The 18,573-nt window shown below is 43.7% G+C and overlaps 1 protein-coding gene across 3 annotated transcripts in view; it reads right to left on the bottom strand.

The window, feature by feature from the left end:
* The window catches only part of LOC120895653 (tyrosine-protein kinase Drl), a 59,802-nt gene that overhangs the window by 9,362 nt on the left and 31,867 nt on the right, over positions 1-18,573 (bottom strand). For all 3 annotated transcript variants that reach the window (XM_040299179.1, XM_040299181.1, XM_040299180.1), the window contains exons 8-12: positions 11,191-11,392; positions 10,258-10,417; positions 8,453-8,602; positions 6,626-6,842; positions 4,064-4,143 (exon numbers count right to left, since the gene is read on the bottom strand). In XM_040299179.1, coding sequence (XP_040155113.1) covers positions 4,064-4,143; positions 6,626-6,842; positions 8,453-8,602; positions 10,258-10,417; positions 11,191-11,392 — 809 coding nt within the window. The remainder of the gene's footprint in view (positions 1-4,063; positions 4,144-6,625; positions 6,843-8,452; positions 8,603-10,257; positions 10,418-11,190; positions 11,393-18,573) is intronic.

The following is an 18,573-nucleotide window of genomic DNA, read 5'->3' as shown; positions in this document are numbered from 1 at the left end:
CGATAAGGGTATATAGACAGATGCAAGTACGATCTTTTGATAGTGTTTTCCCGCGTGGAAGATGCGTTGCATTGCGATGCTTCGATGGGTAATGGGGCGATGCGGTGGGAAGATGCGGAAATTCTAAGAGGAACTGGCAAATGGGCTGAATGTTTTGACAGCAACAACACGAGCCGTGAATGTCGGTCGTTATTTTAAGCACCCGCCATTCGGTTTGCTGGCGAGGCGTAACGGTATGTAAATGATTTTTTGTGCAAGGAAAAACAAAAACATCGAGCAAAGCGGAAGTGCAGAAGGGATGAGTCAGAATAGCTATGTGCCGGCGGGCACAAGCACAATAATAACGCGAGAAGGACACTTGCCTAAGGGCTGTTTGTGGAGTTGTTTGTTTGTGAAGGGTAAATATTTAGGTTAGGGTTATGCTGACAACCGTTGTGGGTGAAACTGCAAGTTACTAACTGGGGTAATAGTGATGTAGCTTTGGCTATGTTTTGTTAGTGGTTGATGCTGATATAGCTGTCCTAATGTTGCTAAGTTCTGTTCGAAAATCTGTTGATTTTAACGATTTTTCAAACATTCTGGTTTTGTTCGATTGTCGCACAAATTTTGGAAGTAGTTTGCTTTACGTCATTCTACGTACTTTTTTTCGTAATAAGCTGAAGTTGTATGAGAAACATTACTCATCAAACAAATCTGGACAAGTAAATCGTTTATTTTTTGTTAAAATGCAAACTTCAATTGATCTTGAAATGATCATAAGTTCCGATTTATAAAGATATCTTACAAAAAGAATCACATTCAATTTGGACCGAGGCCTAAAATATGAAACTATATTTTTTAATAGGAACTCTAAACATACTGATAACCATTCTTATCACAAAGCATTATTAATATAGTTCTGACGATTAGATCAATATACACATTCTAGTACACTCCTGGGGTAATGCTCGTTACATTCGTTAGACATTGCTATTACATTACGCATTTCATTCGTCAGGTCCGGGAATAGTTTAAAGGCCAGCCTGGGAGCCTGCGAGGATATGTTCCAGAAGATATAAAATGGGATTATATCCAGTCCAGGAATGGATTTCGGATCGGTTCCAAGACTAAGTTGGCTCCAGGAGTAGCTCTAAACATCGTTGATGAATTCAGAAACAGCTCCAAGATAGTTATGAAATAAGGATTTGTTTCAGTGTCGGTATGGTTTTGAGGGGATTAGTCCTAATATTTATTAATTAATTAACTATTTATTTAACTAGTATGATAAATTTACAGCATTAACGTATACTTAATTCTACGATCAATGAGTTTTAGCTATCATTTTCCTTATTCACATGTTATTTGTCTTTACAAGACTATAGTTGAAATACAAAATACTACAGACGCGGTGCGAGCTAATATGGTAGGTTGAACAGCATAGCTCATACTCAAAACGACCTGACAAAACGACAAGAGAACGACCAAAAACACGCTGTATTTTATACATTTTTGCAATTAAAATATCTGTTTTTTTGTTGAAAACTATTAATAAGTTCCATAACACAAGTTCATGGACTATGCGAATAAAACATGCGTATCCTCCATACTTTCATAGACATTTTTAACTACAAACCATACCTTTTTCGTTTCGTTTTACTTTTATTTAAACCCAAAATCCACAGATCCGCTTCCTTCAAAAATCCACAGTCGCTTATTAGCCATACCATACCCGATCCATACCCAGTACCGGTAGCCATTTTCCGCCGGAGGTAATTTTATTCATAAACACCTCGAGGGCTCTTCGGTCGTTCCCGGCACCCACAACATCTGCCTGCCGCACCATGTGCATGTGTGGCAGGTTTCTTTACGGTCGTGCTAAGATACGTTTTTATGGGTCGACATAAAGTGCAACTTTACAACCGTTACGGGAAGCACAATCGTGCTTACAGAGAGGTGAGTTTTGTGGCCATTTTTCCCCCTCTCTATCTCTTCAGTGAAGCGTGCGTGTTTGTGCTGACTCTCTTGTTCCATGACCATGCGGAACCAAACGCGCAAGGTAGATGATCTTTTTCGCTAGTGTTTAACAACCTGCAATTTGATCATTTACGCCACGTTCCGTTGATGTTGGTGTTGCTGTACATTGTTTCACGCAAAGTCATTCCTTCGCCAAATCGCCTGTGGCAAAAGCATATTTTGCGAGGTACAGCCTGCGATCAGCGTGTTTAAAAGATTCGTATACGCGCTTTTGGGCAAAGGAAGTGCCACGATTAGGGAAGGCTCATGCAGATGAATCAAATGATCTGAGTCGTGGGAGTATGGTTAGGACAGATAGAGGAGGACGAAAAAAAAAGAATAACAAGATCATCGTTCCAATTTCCTTCACATGTCGGCAATGGCTGCAGCGTGGTTGTGCGCGAACCTGCACTCTGCGCCCCGATGATGAAGGATAAACATTTTACGATGTGTTGTTAGCGATTTTATTAGGGCAGCAACATGGCGGCAGCAAATTGATCGTTCACTGTGCTTTTGAACAGAGACGCCTATACGCAAGCACGCACACATGAACAAACGAGTAGCGGAATTAATTTTTCGGCAAATTCTGCTGATGAGAGCAGTTATTTGGCGGGGCCGGCAGTCGCTCGTTTAGAAATGGTATTGAATTTTTACGCCCGAAACCATCAGAACGTGACGCATAAGTTTAACATGGGAGGGAGAATATGATTCAGGATGCTACTGGGAAATGGTGCTGAAATGGTTCGTTAATTATGAGGATAAAATGGGGAATGTTCTTTTTTTTACGTTTCTGTTTTATAATTCGGGTTACCAGCAGCAAAATTAATAATGAAAAGCTATAATGATGTAACAAAGGATGTATTTGGTTTTCGTGAGTGATTCATTGCATTTGAGTGTTATTTCGAGGTGAATTTATTGTGTATGGAGCATTTTAATGGTGGTTTCTATAAAAAAGGATGCACAAGATCCCACATGGTCGAAAATGGATCGTTTCTTATTCAGACAATCAATCCCTACCTAACTATTAGTGGTGGACAGTCGAGAGTATTTGGTTCTGCAAACATTTCTGGAGCCGATTCCGAAATCCATGCTGAGACTAATAGCTCAATTGATTTTGAAGTTTATTCCCGATCCGATTCCGATTTTTATTACAATTTAATTAGATATTCTTATTAGATTGAAGAGGAACATCTCTTAGTACAAATTTCACAAAATTTTTACAACATCGTTGAAAGTGATCCAAATTTAAAACCTACCCTGAGTATTGAAACTAAGTTCAATACAGGAACGGATTCTGAATCCAGAACTGATTCCAATTGAAAGTTCAGATCAGATTTAAATTTAGGAAACTAACTCCAGATCTACTCTCCAGAAAAGTTTACAGACTCCATTTTTGCAATAATTATAGTGGTCGGTCTCGTGGTACAGTCGTCAACTCGTACGACCTAACAACGTGCCCGTCATGGATTCAAGCCCTGAATCGACCGTGCCCCCATACGTAGGACTGATTATCGCAGCTCATCCTGCTATGTGTAGCCAGCAGCAAGTGGTACAGGCAGGCCTTGACCGACAACGGTTGTTGTGCCAAAGAACGAGAAGAAGAAGTAACTATACACATAGAATCCTAATCAATAACTTTAAATTTGCTTTAAAAAAAATCACAATTAATGTTTATTTTTTATCTGGTAAGAGTAAAGTAAACTTTGGAGTGAAAACCATGAAGCACATTTTAGTCCAACACCATTTAAATCAGTTCACAATATTATAACTCAAAATTGACACCCATAAACATCCATCATTCTACAGCTACATTCGTTTACGACACAAACAAACCATCTTCAATTTAGTGTACCCCATGGAATTGTTCAATTTAGTGTGAAATCGTGCCCCCCAAACCGTGTTGAGCTAGGTCATCCATATAATCAAGATCAAGCAAAGTGTCGCTTGTCCAATACTTCCATAATTTAATCAGTTTACCCTTCCTCCTTACACACCCAAAACCAGCCATAGTCGTAGAATCAAAACAATCGTGTGAAAGGAAAAAAAAGAGTAATCAAGGGCAGATACTTACAACTCATCCGGACAGTTGACGGGCTGTGCTAACCGATAGCCATCCCGTAGGTAAGCCGATAATTCGAAACAGTCCACCTCCTGAGAAAGAGAGAGAGAGAAAGAGAGAATACAATGTCGTTTCAGTACAGTAATGCAGAACGACACTAAGCGTAATCCTTTGCAATGCCAGCTATTAAAACGACGATGGGCAGCCGGCAGCCAGCAAGGAAGGACAAATCTCCACGCGCAAATGGGACGGCCCAACGGAAAGAAGAGCGCGAAGTGGACAAAACATTAAGGACAATCCATCCATAACGGGGATGCGTTAAGTGAGTGTGAAAAGCAAATAAAACTCTCGTGTAAGGGACTTATCGGGACGCAACGGCGGACAGACCTTCCCCGACAAACGGCAGAAAGGGGTGAACATTATAGGGATGAAACGGAGCAAAACTGTGAGCGCACGAGACAAAACAGAAAGGAAGGAAGGGATCAAAGACAATGAAATAATTTAGTCCCCAAGCCACCGTACCATCCACCGTTCATTGTGCGGCAAAACAAGGCGATAGGGGAAGAAATCTAATATCTTTGCAACAGTGCGAATGGGGAGGAAAAACAACATTCAAAAAGGATGGGAAGCGTGTGCGTCCACATTTGCTTTGCCTTCACTCTCCCTTTCAGGGGGTAGGGCGCATCCCGTCCGCTTCCCATTCCATGGCCCATGATCAAAGAAAGGAGTGACCATCGGAGAAGGGAAGTTCTGGAGGATGGACGAAAAGAGAGAAAAAAATCCCGGAAAATGGGATGTGTTTCGCAATTATGCTGCTGCTGCCGCCCGGGAAACTCTCATAAGAGCGGGAAAAACGATGCTCATAATGGCAGGCAGACTGTCGGGGTGAACAAAACATTATTGCCTGGGCCTAAATATTTCGCCTGACCATCCCCCCCCCCCTCCCTGTAAGGGAATGAAAATGGTACGAATTCTTTCCTGTAATGAGCTGCGTAATGGGCAATGTAAGGAATCATTTTGAGGGATAGAATGAGTGGGAAGGGATGAGAAAGAGAAGGGAGAGAGTAAGAGAGTTTCTTCAAGCTGTGAGTTTGTTGTAAAATTTGTTTTGCTGCATTGTTTTCCTTGCCACAACGTAGCGGAAAACAAGGATGAGAAGTGAACAAAAAAGCAGCAGCAAAAAGTATTCCCTTTTGCCCATTACTGCCCATTTCAGCTTGGATCCCGAGTTTTGAGGTATGAGTATCGAAGCTGGAAGACAATATTCTACTGAAGAGGCTAGTAAATAAAACCGGACTGGCCAGCTTATATAAAACTCGGATCTGGCAAAGGACCTCGTCCACTCCAGTGCACATGAAGAATTGAAAACGATTAGCCGGATTTATGAGCCGCCGGGTTGCCAGCGACACAATCACGCTGATGCCATCGGAAGCGGACGGGAAGCAAGCGCGAAATGATTATGATTATTGTTGCGCTTAAAGTGTTATTACCACGCTGCCTCCCGGGACCGTCCACTGACCCGTCCGCTGGGGGGTTAGGATCTGCAGCGGAGAAGAAATCCCACAAGGCGAAATCCGCCGAAGCTATCCGATTGCTGCAGGCACATTTTCGTTTCGCGTCTGTTTGGGTTTTCGCAGAGGGTTTGGTGTGCGGGGCACGAAGAACCGCGGAAAGAATCAATTTAATTAATTGACTGTTATTTATTATTAATTCATAATCAATGTAATGGCTACACACAAGCGCAGCCTAATGCCCATGGTGGGCTTTTCGGAAAATGCTTAACCGAAAGCCTATAAAACACAACCACACATAGAGAGACGCACATGCGACGCAGCTGTGGTGGAATTGAAATTGGAACTTGAAGGCAGAGACGGTAACACATTACCAGAGAGCGAAAAAAAAACAACCCCAAATGTCCTTACTGACTGGCTCCTCGGGGGAAATATATCGTTCAAACCAGACCAGACCGACCAACCGACCGAAGACTGCTGTTTATTTTGTCCAATATTTCCAAACGATGCGGTTTTGTGGTCTTTGGCCAAACCGGTCAGTTTCGATGATTTGGTCGCTGGAATGTGTGTGTGTGTGTTTAGTGTGTATGTGAGAGAGGCAGGACCCATCAAAATTACAGCACTCGACAGTGTGGAGGTACCGAAGTATGGCGCCGACGATGAGTGCACGATCGGAAATAGGTCAACGCCATCGCCATTATCGCTAATGGGGCAGACTTGAAGGGTGTCCCGTGGGTGACTATCGGACTACTCCACCAACCGCTCTGGTGTGTCATTTCATGCCGTTGAAGTACGTTGCGTTGCGTTCGTTCCGGTGTTTCGAGAGCCCGATCCGGGCGGGTGTTTGTAAGTGACGAAATCATAAATAAACAGACAAGCCTCTAGCCATTAGTGTGGCGCACGCTGCAAGTCCCCGTCCGGGTAAGAGTAAATATAATATTTTAATGTACCGCAACCGTTCACGCGAACTGGAGCAGGTGGGGGGATTCTGATTGTGATTGATGTAATGTTAGCATAAACGGTGAAGTGGTCACTGTACCCTATCGTCTAACCTGGCACTTACCTCGAACGGCATCGCGGCTAGCGTCGCGAGCTCCCAGAGCAGCACCCCCAGGCTCCAGATGTCGCTCGATGCGGTGAAGAACTTCTTCTCGAGCGTTTCCAGCGCCATCCACTTGATCGGCCGGTTCTCGTTGTCCCCCAGACAGTGGTAGTCGCTCGGGAAGACGTCCCGGGACAGGGCGTTATCACAAACACGAACGTTCAGCTCGACGTCTAGGCTGTTGGGCGGTTTTTTTGTGGTTGTGGTTGTTGTGGGAATGGGAAGGAAAGACAAAAACTGAATCAGATTTTTTTCTGCGCTTGTTGTTGCTTGTGCGATGTGCGGTGAAACTCGAGGTGGCTGGTTCAATTCCCAAAGGAGTCATTTTCGGGCAGGATGAATTGTGGTTTCTTGTTAGTGTGCGTATACTTTTGAAACCGACTTACGGGCCCATTATCTGCACGCAGATAGATGGCACAATGTGGGATGCGGCAAATCGGTTTAGAGTCGTTTTGTTTGACAAATGATGCAAAATCCCTCAGCAATTTTGATGAAAACAATTCTTAAATAAGACAAAAATTGAATTGACAACAAATGTGTGTAAACCATTCCAAGAATTACAAGGTATTTGGAAACGCATAACATAAATATTATACTTCTCCAATTAAGCTGATGTTCGTTATGTGAGAAGCAAAATTCAAGTCTTTTCCAAACAAAGTAAATCAAACGTCCAAATTAAGGATAATCAAAGATTATAGAGCAAACGCACGCGTACTAAAGAATCAAAGATAGTTCGTACATGGTTATGCAGTGTTTGACCTAGTAAATTGTACATAATTAAAGTGATCTAAGACACACAAGACAGCGATAATGAGAAAATTCCACTGTTTCAACTGTAGAATTGGATCAGTTTTCTTTCAGTTAATTTAGTAACAATTTATGGAAAAATGTACTCTAAATGTTTCACAATTCGTGTTATTACTTCACACTCTTTCTAATTTCTGATTCCGATTAGATTAAATCATTTCTCGCTGAAAATTTCATTTCATGAATGACGTTAACATACTTAACATAAAACATAAAAAGTCTTAAAAAGTAGATTATACAAATAATAATAAAATAGTTGAACAAAAATGGGTTTGCTTGATAAAGATTACTCATGTCATGATGTTTTGAGATGTTTTTTTTTCTAATTTATATTGTATTTTTGTAAAAAAAACTCTTCACTGGTTGTATCCTTCAAATGTTTCATGTTTAGAAAATACAATTCAGAAAGATACAGGCAAACTGAAGCTGTTTTTAGTTGTTAGTACGTTAACTATTCAAGCTATCTCTATCATTCTACAACAAAATCCGTCATCAAAATCATTGACAAACAAGTCAGCAATAAACTGAAACTGAACTCAGTCTCCATCCATTCTGTCAAACCTTAATGAAATGCGTGGGACGTTTTTGCTATTCCATTGAACATTATTTGCACCATTTCTTTGCCCACTCAGTCTATCAGTCTCCAAGTAACGCTGTGGCGCCACCGAAACCCATCCAGAAGCTTTCAAACGCAGCCTCCACCGACAGCGACAGAAGCAGAAACATAACCGAAAGCCCAAAACAAACCCAGCACCCATCATTCTTCACCCCCTAAGGGGGGGGGGGTTTGGAGATTCGCCCCAAAATTTTGTTATGTTGTTTTGGGACCAGCGCTCCAGTTTTCAAGCCCGCCGGCAAGAGATTTGATTTCCCACCGCTGCACATCAGTTACAGATGATGGTGATGTTTATGTGACTTGCTTTTATATCCCCCTCTATTTACCCCCCCCTCTCTCTCACCAAACCCTCCCGTATTACTTACACACAGTTCCGGGTAGCGATGTCCTTGTGCAGTACGCCGAGCGAGTGTAGGTGCGAGATGCCACGGGCTACTTGCAGCCCAAACTCCACCAGCTGTCGGGTGCTGAGCTGCGAATTTTGAATACCGATCTCCCGGCAGCTTTGCAGGTAGCTGGACGGAAAAAAAGAAACAGAAAGAAGCAGAAGAACCGAACGGCAAAGCGTGGTTCGCGGTCAGCCGGGATGGTAGATTGGCAGAAGATTGGTTTTAAATTTATGGTGATTTGCTTTCTGAGGTTTTGCGCCCGGGACAAACATACGCTGGTGGAGGTTTGTTTTTTCTGCTTACTTTTGACGAGTTGGGGGGATGGAGATAATCTCGCACTCGAACATGGAGCAGACCAAATTGTGAGGTTAAATATTGACAGAGAAAAATTGGGAAGTACTTGTACGGGGTGTATCATGCATATGATCGTGTGAGACCGAAAGGTTTTTGTTACACAAAACGATTTATCAGAAAAGGAACTGTTTGTTTGGCTGGTGGAGCAGAATCCGGATCCTTGGCAGTGAACACGATATTCTGCCATCACGATTCAATGTAATCGTTTCATGTGCTCAATAATCACTCAGAATTCATTCCACCCGCATTGCTACACCAAAGGAAGGGAGGTCCCTTTTTCTTGGAGCTCAGCCTGTGTGTTCTTTGAAAGCGAGCCTACATCAAACCACGTCATTCAGCGCGTTTAAGGACGGCATATCGGTTACTCTAAAGATGCTGCAACCCAAAACCGTAAAGGCAGAACATGAAAAGTGAAGTAAAAACAAAGCTGAAAGTAAAACGTGTTATCCCTTACCCCGAACATCGGTTACCAACATTATGTGGCATGTGGCTGGTAAAAGGATACCGAAACCGGTAGAAAACATTCCAGCGCGAAGGATGGTGCATACCACCGTTTGCCACGTGGAAAATGTATGATTTCTTTTCCAGCGTGGGCTGCTTGTGTTTGAGCCGTTTTCCTCCGAAACCTTACCATTCTGCCATTGGCCTTTTATCCCATCGACAAAAGGTTCTTGCCACTTTGATTTCTCCCAACGCTAACGGTTTGGCTTGCTAATGTCTATTTGATAAATGTAGCGCCGTTCGATCGGGTCGACAATGACGGGGGACAAATCGGATGCCGGCAAAGAAACGGCAGAGCAGAGGTCGGCAGCCTTATTGGAGAACGCTTTTGCAACCTGGCAAGTGAATACATTTCCTGTGCCTGGTTGGAGCAATAAAAGAAGAGAATAAAGGCCGCTGTGAAAAAGAATCCAACCGAATGACATTTTGTTTGTTGCTTTTCAGACGACAGTGGCTAACACAAAAAGAGTTACGGAAAACCTTTGCAGAAAGATAGGTGGCTCGTGTGCCGAGGGTTTCGGGGTCATTCGAACGAGGCACCGTCTTGGAACACACAGCTCGGTGCGGCAGATTCTGAAATCGAGCCCAACCGAAAAACACAGGTCGTGTAATGTTTATTCAGGAACTGATGCGAGGTTGTTTCGTCGTGTCTTTTCGTTTTTAAAAAGAAACTCGACATTGTTTTTCCTGCTGGTGTTTCATATTGTCTTGGCACCAAAAAAAAAAAAAACTCTACGATCATGATGTGTTTTGCAAACAAACCAATGGATGCGGGAAGTTGAAGCAATGGAGAACTAAAGATTGGACGTAGTAGTATATAAATCTTGTTTTTACGTTTGCTGTGCTATTGGCGTACGTTTTGGGAGTGACGTTTGGGACAGTAGTGGAGCGTTCGGTAAGCAGGGCTCACAGAAGACATTACTTACAGTTTGAGGTTTCCTTTGGCCGCCAGTGGGTAGGCGACTTTCGGTGGCCCCGAAAGCTCGGTAACGGCCGCCACCGGGAACAGGATGTTGGGATGGGAGATGCCACACAGGGTCGATCCTTCCGACAGCAGATAAGCCACCTGGCTTAGCGAGGCACCGTCTGGGTGGGAGAGAAAACCACAGATGAGAAGAAAAGTCATTTTGGATCATTTTATTGGAAAGCGAACGGTACAGCTCTGGGCATAGTTTGAGCAGTAATTTACGTTATGATAGTAATAGAACTGTTTGAATTAAAATGAAGAATGAATAACTATGAAAATGTAAATTTATGGCATCAATACTAAAACAGTTAATTCAGTTGAGAAGAATTTTGTAAAAACAATGTCAATTTTGTAGCTATTTTTGCTTCAAACGCCTCAAATGTCTCCATATCATAAACTTGTAATTCTTAGAATCTTGAAAAGCGCATCAATTCAGAAAACTGTTTGAAGTTTTCAAAAATGGCATGAAAATCGTAAAATTTTATTCATGAAAAACTTTTTTTTGTAACTCAAAATGGAAGAAACAACGTAAAAACAGACTAAAATAATGATTTATTGTTGCAAAAAGTGTCTTACACACAAACCTTCATGAACATAACGCAAAACTAGAGAACTTAAAAGCAAAAACTACCACTCCACTGCTAGAAAAAGGTGCTTCAAAAGCGAAAATGTGTTACTTGGAGGCCAAAGTTAGTATAAATGACTGTAAAAATACAAATACTTTCCCCTTAGGAACCATCTCATCTCTAAAGTTTATGTTCAAAATGCGCTCCTTTGTGTAACTAACTGCCCAAAGCTGCCCGCGGTGTATTAACCTTTCCCCAACGCAAACGATCGTGTTCCACGTGCACTGTACCTACCCATGCCCGCTAGAACCACCCTCGGTACTTACCGACCACGGTTTTGATCAGCACGTCACGCGTTTCACCGAGCGGATGATGCAGGATGCCGCTGTAGATCCGGCCGTACGTGCCCTCCTGGACGAGCTGCTGGCAGAGGATGGTACCCGGGGACACGGCAATCCGTCGCAGCTTGTCCTTCGGGTTCGAGCCGTTGCTGTGGATGCTTCGCGCTGGCGTCGATAGGCTGTAGACCTGCGAAAACAGCAACAGCGGAAAGCTCCATTAACGGTCTAACGTCTACGTGGGCCACCGACGTTCGATGGGGTTCGGATTGGGTTGGGAAGTAGCGTTATTGCAGCGACAAACAGCACCACCGAACGAGGGATTTGTGGAAAATCTCAACCAAATGAACAATAACACCGTCGCACTAAAAGATCTCACACGCGCTGGTGCCTTTTCTCGTTCTCTCGTACTATTCTCAAACTGACGTTTCGGGATTTTGGGGTTTCGTGGTACGGCCCTAGAACCAAGAACAGGCATCCGGCACATCCGGCACCCAGCCAAGTCGGACAAAAAGCATAACCTGCCCAAAAGCATTCCGAGTTCTATCACGCAGAGCCTACGCAATTACCAACACGTCAAGTCGTTTCGCCCGGGCTTCGGGTTCACCTTCCCGGTTTCCCGAGCAGCACCAGCCCCGGACACAAAGACAATCCTTTTCTCGTTTTGGAAGGTGCCTCCTTGCGTTGTCTTTTTTGCTTTTCTGCCTATTTGCGTCAACGACTGTCATTGCTTATTATGGGGACATTTGCTTGCTGCTTTCGGAAGCTCCGGTGACTTGAGTCACCAGCGTGAAGATTGCGTGTCGAAGAGCCATTTCACGCCGTGCCGACCGACACACACACTATTCTTTTGTTTTTGGTGGGCGGAGGTAGAACATGAAATTTCAGGCCCGACTGCACAAGAAAGCCCAACGCAACGACTGTCCTACTATATTGTCCTACCGGAGGAGTTGATTCTTTACTGTTAAGCTCGAACGGATTCGAACGGACCACAAGATTTGGACTTAGGCCCCAAGAGAATTGGTATTTGCCCGGGGTCTTGATATTGGACATTGGCACGGTTGGAGCAATGGGGGTTCCATGTTTATGGCGCTTCATTGATGATTAGAGAAATTTGATAAGCCAACGTAAAGCTCCGCTAACAGAATCGATACGGCTGCTTTGGAAGGGGTGAAGGTATATGAGCGTGTTTATCTCGTCGGCAAATCGGGCGACCGTCGTTGCTGTCGAGTTAATATGGTTCGGCGGTAGGCGTACGCATTACTTTCATTAAGCTTCGGATTAGGTTAGCACTTTGAAAGGATTGGCGAAGGCATCAACGAGCGCTAGGTGATAAAGATTTAGGACAGATTTAAGGGATTAATTTCAATCGGGGACGGGTTCGATTCTGGGGCAAAATCCTGCAACATATCAGAAGCTAATCGATCGCTTGGTAACGTATTGATGTCAGTAAGAGATTTAGAACATGTTTGAGATAGATGGGCTCATCAAGAATAATATTTAAGAGCTCTTTTGGGGCATTTTTATGTGTGCTTCTAATAGATAATGAAAATGAAACAAAGAATTCGCTTAGTTAAAGATGCACCCTAATGAACCATCGATTTAGTGCGCTATCATTCCCACTCCCGTTGAATTCCAGAACTAATCGCCCCCGCTCACTCGATAGCATCTCGATAATTGAGAGCTTTTTCGTTGGCGAAAAATTGCGATTGCATTGCATAAAGCCGACCGGGCCAGATTTCTTACCCTGCGCTTGTGGATCCCCTAAAGCCTGCTGAGGGACTCACACCTCCTTGCTCATGTATAAAAATCGTGGTTCGTTAGCAACGCGCCCCCGTGCATTTGCGCAAATATTGAACAGTGCGGGAGAATGCGGAAGGTACCGACCGAGGTTGGTCGTTGTGCTTCTGGTCTGTTTCTGCCTGCTGAATAAAACATGGACCCTGAGCATCCAATGAACGTCGTTGTTGGGTGGTATTCATTCGAAAAAGGCGTGAAGAAATAGCTGCACAAGAAGTACGAGCAGCATCCCAGCGAGAGCAGCATCTCGAATCGCAGCCGGTTAATGGGTAGGACGGGGAGATGCGGCACAGGGAGACCCGGGTTGATAAATGGATGGCAGAAGCCGCTGGTCAAAAGGATGCACTCGCGCAACCGGGGGAAACTCTATTGTCAGTTTGAACTCCGGTTTCCATCCATCAACACCCGGGCGTTTGTTGAAATCGGCGAGAGAAAAATTGTACCTCACCAGCATTTGTACCGGTGCTAGCGCGCGGGTGCTGGAGCGTTGGGTGGATGGAAAAGTTGTGCGAAACTCTTTACTCCGTCCTATTTAATCTTTAGTTGTGTCATCAGATGACTCGTGTTATATTACAATTATAGTTCTCTGACTCCATAAATTGAGTGGATACACTGTACTGTACCTGATAATCATTTTCGGAGAATTTTAAACAAATGAAAGTAGTACACGAAGGACATATAGAACACAAATAAAGAGAGTTGAAATTGCTTGCAAATTGTCTATAGGGGTGCTTCTAGACTTTTTTTGCATTGAGTTTGACATCGGCAGGCTAAAATGACGCCAACACTCCATACAAAGCAACAAGCCATCACTTACTTACTTTGAGTGCGTTCTGACACCAATCTAACAAGACATTAAACTCCAACAATCGTATAGGATTTGACAGGTTAGCGGACGTCTTTATACAGGACAAATTAGCGGATGCTTCAACGCCATCTAGCCACATGAATAACTCACAACTTTTCGACACACCCAACAGTGCTCGCCAACCAAAGCAGTACAATGAATTGCTGTTTCGAAATTCTTTCAGGAACAGGATACTCTACTCAACGGGCAAGCACCATCAGCAGCAGCAACCGGCATGGTCAGAAGCAAATAAAAAAGAAAGAAAATGCTCCACAAAGTAAAACGAACTCAAAGCTCAGCAGCTGAACATTGCGGCAGCACGTTGGTAGACGGAGATGAAAATATTGCAAGACACTGCAGTGAAATGGTCGCAGTGTAGTTCGTACGTCACCGGATACGATTCAGCGACAGTGAAGGGAGATGATTGATACAATGAAGCGGTTGGAAGCTTGGGATTTTTCTCTCACAGCTCACTGCCGCTTGTTACAGTTTATGGGAAAGCTCTTTGTCTCGTGGATTACATTGTGAAAGGGTTGTATGTGTTCCTAGAAAAATAAAGAAGTTTGCGAAAAATATTTGACAAAAAACTGTTAGAAAAAATGTCATGATTTTGTAGAGTGATTGGGACTAGAAACGACCCCGTTCTACATGTAACCTTTAATCGATTTTAAACTGACCAGTTCAAGTGAGCAAGTGTATCAAAGGCACCAGCACTAAAGGCACGAACAAGCACTCTCGCTGGAATGCAATAAATTGAAAGCAAACGTTCCGAAAGTGACCAGCTGGGTTTGCAGCTGATGGGATGATGGTGAAAAACGTGCCACACCAGTGTGGCCAGTTACGTTACGGTAAAGATCAAACGCTAACCAGTGTGCTAGTGCTCCTGTGTGCATGTGCCTCCACTCGGGGATTGTGTAAAACGTCAACGATTACAAATGTCGTACCGAACCGTACTCAACAAGTCCCGGTTTGGCCGGTTGCCAACGAAATGGAATGCGAAACGGGCAGTTGGAAAAGAACAACTATTCGCAAGGATTTTACCAGTGTGACGTTGACAGCGTAGAGTGGGCTGCTGGCAAAAGGCGTAAACGATAAAACGCTTGATGATTAATTGCATCAATAGTTCACCGTGACCGTGGCGCGTTACAATCAATTACAATCCCAACAGTGGATAAAGGAACACAACGGCTAAGAGTTGCAGCAGGGTTTTCCAGTCGATCCCACCGCTAGAGGGAGCTATTAGCCGCCATATTGTGCTATTTAGACAATTATCCGTACCCAATAAAGTCTGTTTGATCATTTATTTAAACCGAAATTTCTTTGATCTATGAACGATACCGTGCTCGTTAGGGTGGAAAAGGATTCGTGAAGAAATTTATTAACAAACGCTCCGGTTTCTAAGGTGTTCCCCTCATTCTTTCCACATGCGTCGTATGCTCTAAAGGCACATCATTTAACCATGAAGCATTTCATTTTTAGAGCACAAGTTTACCGCAGCATATTTTTCACGTTTTTGCTTCAACCAGCGGAACACCTTCGCAACTGCTTCCCTCGCTTGCCGAGGGAGAATGTTTAGACGGAGATATTTTTGGTTTCGGAAACCAAACCACACCATGACTTTCCCTCGCTGACAGCAACACAACACAACGGAGAAGCAAAAACAAAAAAGTACAACGAAGGTTGTCACCTTCCGGGGCGCCGGCAGCCGGGATCTCATTTCCCGTAAAAAGGGTTGGGGCTGGGTTTGCCCCGTTGCTGTACTGCTCATTTCTTCAAACACCCCGCGCCACGAAATATTGTCTCGTTGACTGTCTTTCGCCCGGTGCGAAGCTGAAGCCGGTCAACCGATAAGGGACCACACGGGTGCTGCAAACGATGAAAGGAGCTGCTGAACGGTTTGTTTCTTTCCACCGGTGGAACCTGTGTCAGCCAGGAAGGATTAAAAGACGGAGTGCTTCATTGTCGTAGGTGTGCGTAAAGGGGCGGCATGGTTTGCAGCTATTCAAAATTAATGATGAAAATGTCATTAAAACACACACACACACACACTCCCGACAGGCAGGAGAGTAGTGCTGGAGGGTACTGTACTCTACTTGTCACCTCGGTTAGGTGCTGATGCCTTTTGTGTCCTGCAGGACACGGGAAAACTTCTTCATCTGAGCATAAACAAAACTTTCCCCGCCGCCTGGGTGTCGGGCTGTCATTAGCGAAAGAGTAGGTGGCAAATGGAATGTGAAGTATGTGTGTGTGTGTTGCAAATGGTTCGAGTTAATGGTCTCATGTGTCAAAAACTGTAAACTTCTCTCGGAAGTGTGACATTCCACCGTGATGATGAGCGTGAAAAGGCACAGGAAGCGGGTATTGGAGACTGGAGCATTGGGGTCAGAATGAGGTAGTTTCTTTCTAATGTTACAAATCCAGGCGTAGTTTCACTTCAAAATGATTTTTTTGGTTGGATCATTACTTAAAAATAAAATTGTTTTTATTTTTAGTAAAAATCCACTAACTCATAGTTATTTACAAAGGACTTTGCTGAAAAAGGGTTTTTGTATGGATAAAAGTAGTGAGAATTGAAGTGCATTTTGATTGAAGTTAAAACTCTCTAGAACTAGTGTATTTTACAATAGGTCATTGCATTTCAGATGACGTTTGTTTAATCAAAACATAGAAATGAGGACTTCATGTAGCACTGTACGGTCAATGTAAGTCACCGTGATGTATGAAACTTCACAACATCAATGCCTTCTCAGTGCAACTTCGCACTCTAACGAATACGTATACTCACACTCAAGCTAACTACAAATGCACAATTGATCCTTGAACCTTTCATGTGCGCAATACAGCCCCACACTCTTCTGTAGCTCCACAGAGTAAATGTAGCTCAGCACCAAGTATGTCACTTCTCATTCTAAATAGATATAAGTTTCTTAATTTAACTCTGCGCTATTACTGCCATTATGCACTCTTAATGTATCTCCATATGTTCCATGAGCCCGTGAACTCTTCTTGAGCTCAATGTAGCTCCACACTCTTTTGTAGCTCCGTACGCACCTTCGCGAGCTCTGAACACGCACAGAGTTGCATAGCAATCAAAACTATTATTTGCGTTTAGAATGAGACTCTTCATACTAAATTAATATTTAATAATAATTTCAATTTAATATTCTCGGATTCTGTCGACACAGACTAAATATAAAACGATTAAGCGAGCTCTGAGCATTTTTCTAAAGGAGAGAGTTGTGACTCTTGTACTCCTTACACCTGCATTCCTGTCCGCAAGAGCTGCAAATTTGAGCACGAAATAGTCGGCAAGAATAACATGCTCGTTTGCAGACGTAGCGGTTTGGTAGTAGAACTGTTCTACTATTAAACTACTATAAAGCAGAGGAAATTCTACAAGCTCTTTTGGTGTGTTTTTGGTATGAAGATATGATATACCAAAAACACACCAAAAGAGCTTGTAGAATTCCTTCAAGCTCAGCTTAACTTAATTTTCCAGGACTCTCAAGATAAGTATATGTAAGTCTACTTGAACCGTCCCCTAAAGCCATCATTAGTGCAGATAATGTTATCTCAAGTTATGATAAATGATCATTTTCTAACGATTTGCAGGCATGACTATCACATTACTCCATCGTCATCGTCAACGAAGCGGAGCATCAACATGAACACACATCCAGCTAATGCTCCTAATTTAATTATTGCTGTATTTAAACAACTACAGATAATTGATCGCAAACCGGTACGACCAGGTATGCAGGTGCGAAAAGTAAACATAATCACTCGGAAATGCTCCAAATTTAGCACTATGCGAGTGAAATGCCACAGCTTAAGCCCGCTCTTTGCCACGAACCGAAATGCGCGCCGCACCGCATTGCCCGGGATTAGTGCGAAGAGACTTATGTATCATTTTCTCACCTTCCGTCACGCGCCATGCTTTTGTTTTAGAGCTCGCTGGGTGGGTTCAAGGAAAACAAAACAAAAAAATGGAACTCCCTTTACTACGCCCTTCCTTTGCCGCATCGCTCTGGCGCACGGTGAAATATCTGGTTACAAATTGTGTGCCCAAGCTTATGTTTTTGCCGCAAGTACGCTTGTCGGTGGCCGCAACCTTTTTCGCTGTGGCCCCAGAGCCGGTGCCAGTGGCTTCCTGAAGCCCGAAAAGTGTCACCGTGTCTTTTTTTTTCTTTTCTGCTTTGTTTTGCTTCCTGCTCGCCCCCAGTTTGTGTCTCTTGGTGGACGTTAGTATTTGCTGATAAAAGCTAAAACCGAACACTGCAGTGTGCCGCGACTGGCTGTGCCCGGTATCAAGGGGATCATTTTCCCATCCATTTCCTCTCCCATACCTTTGGGCCTGGACGCAAGAGGACGTCGAAGAAACGGGGGGGCAAATTTTGAAAAGGATAAAGACTAAGGAACCGATCTGCCACGATGCAGACACGGACACGCAACGGGAAGGTAGCGACGGTGGGGAAATTTCTTGTGAAAAATGGCTGGTCTCATCTTTCCGGCGCTGCGACAAAAGAGTCTCATTATTGTTATTAATTTTTAACTAACACCTCTGGCACCGGGCACAAACGGGACGGTAAAATCGAGGGCTCGGTGTACCATTCACTCAATTTATGTGTCCGCCGGTGCGGTCGGGGCACGGTTTGCGATGATGGAAATGGGGTATATTTTCCCCACCAGGCTGAGTTCGTGACCGGGGTGGCGTAGTTTTGTGC

The sequence above is a fragment of the Anopheles arabiensis genome, chromosome 2 (assembly GCF_016920715.1).
Source record: "Anopheles arabiensis isolate DONGOLA chromosome 2, AaraD3, whole genome shotgun sequence".
Taxonomy (NCBI): Eukaryota; Metazoa; Arthropoda; class Insecta; order Diptera; family Culicidae; genus Anopheles; species Anopheles arabiensis.
Note: the sequence above shows the minus strand (reverse complement) of the source record. Positions and strands in the feature narration are given on the sequence as shown.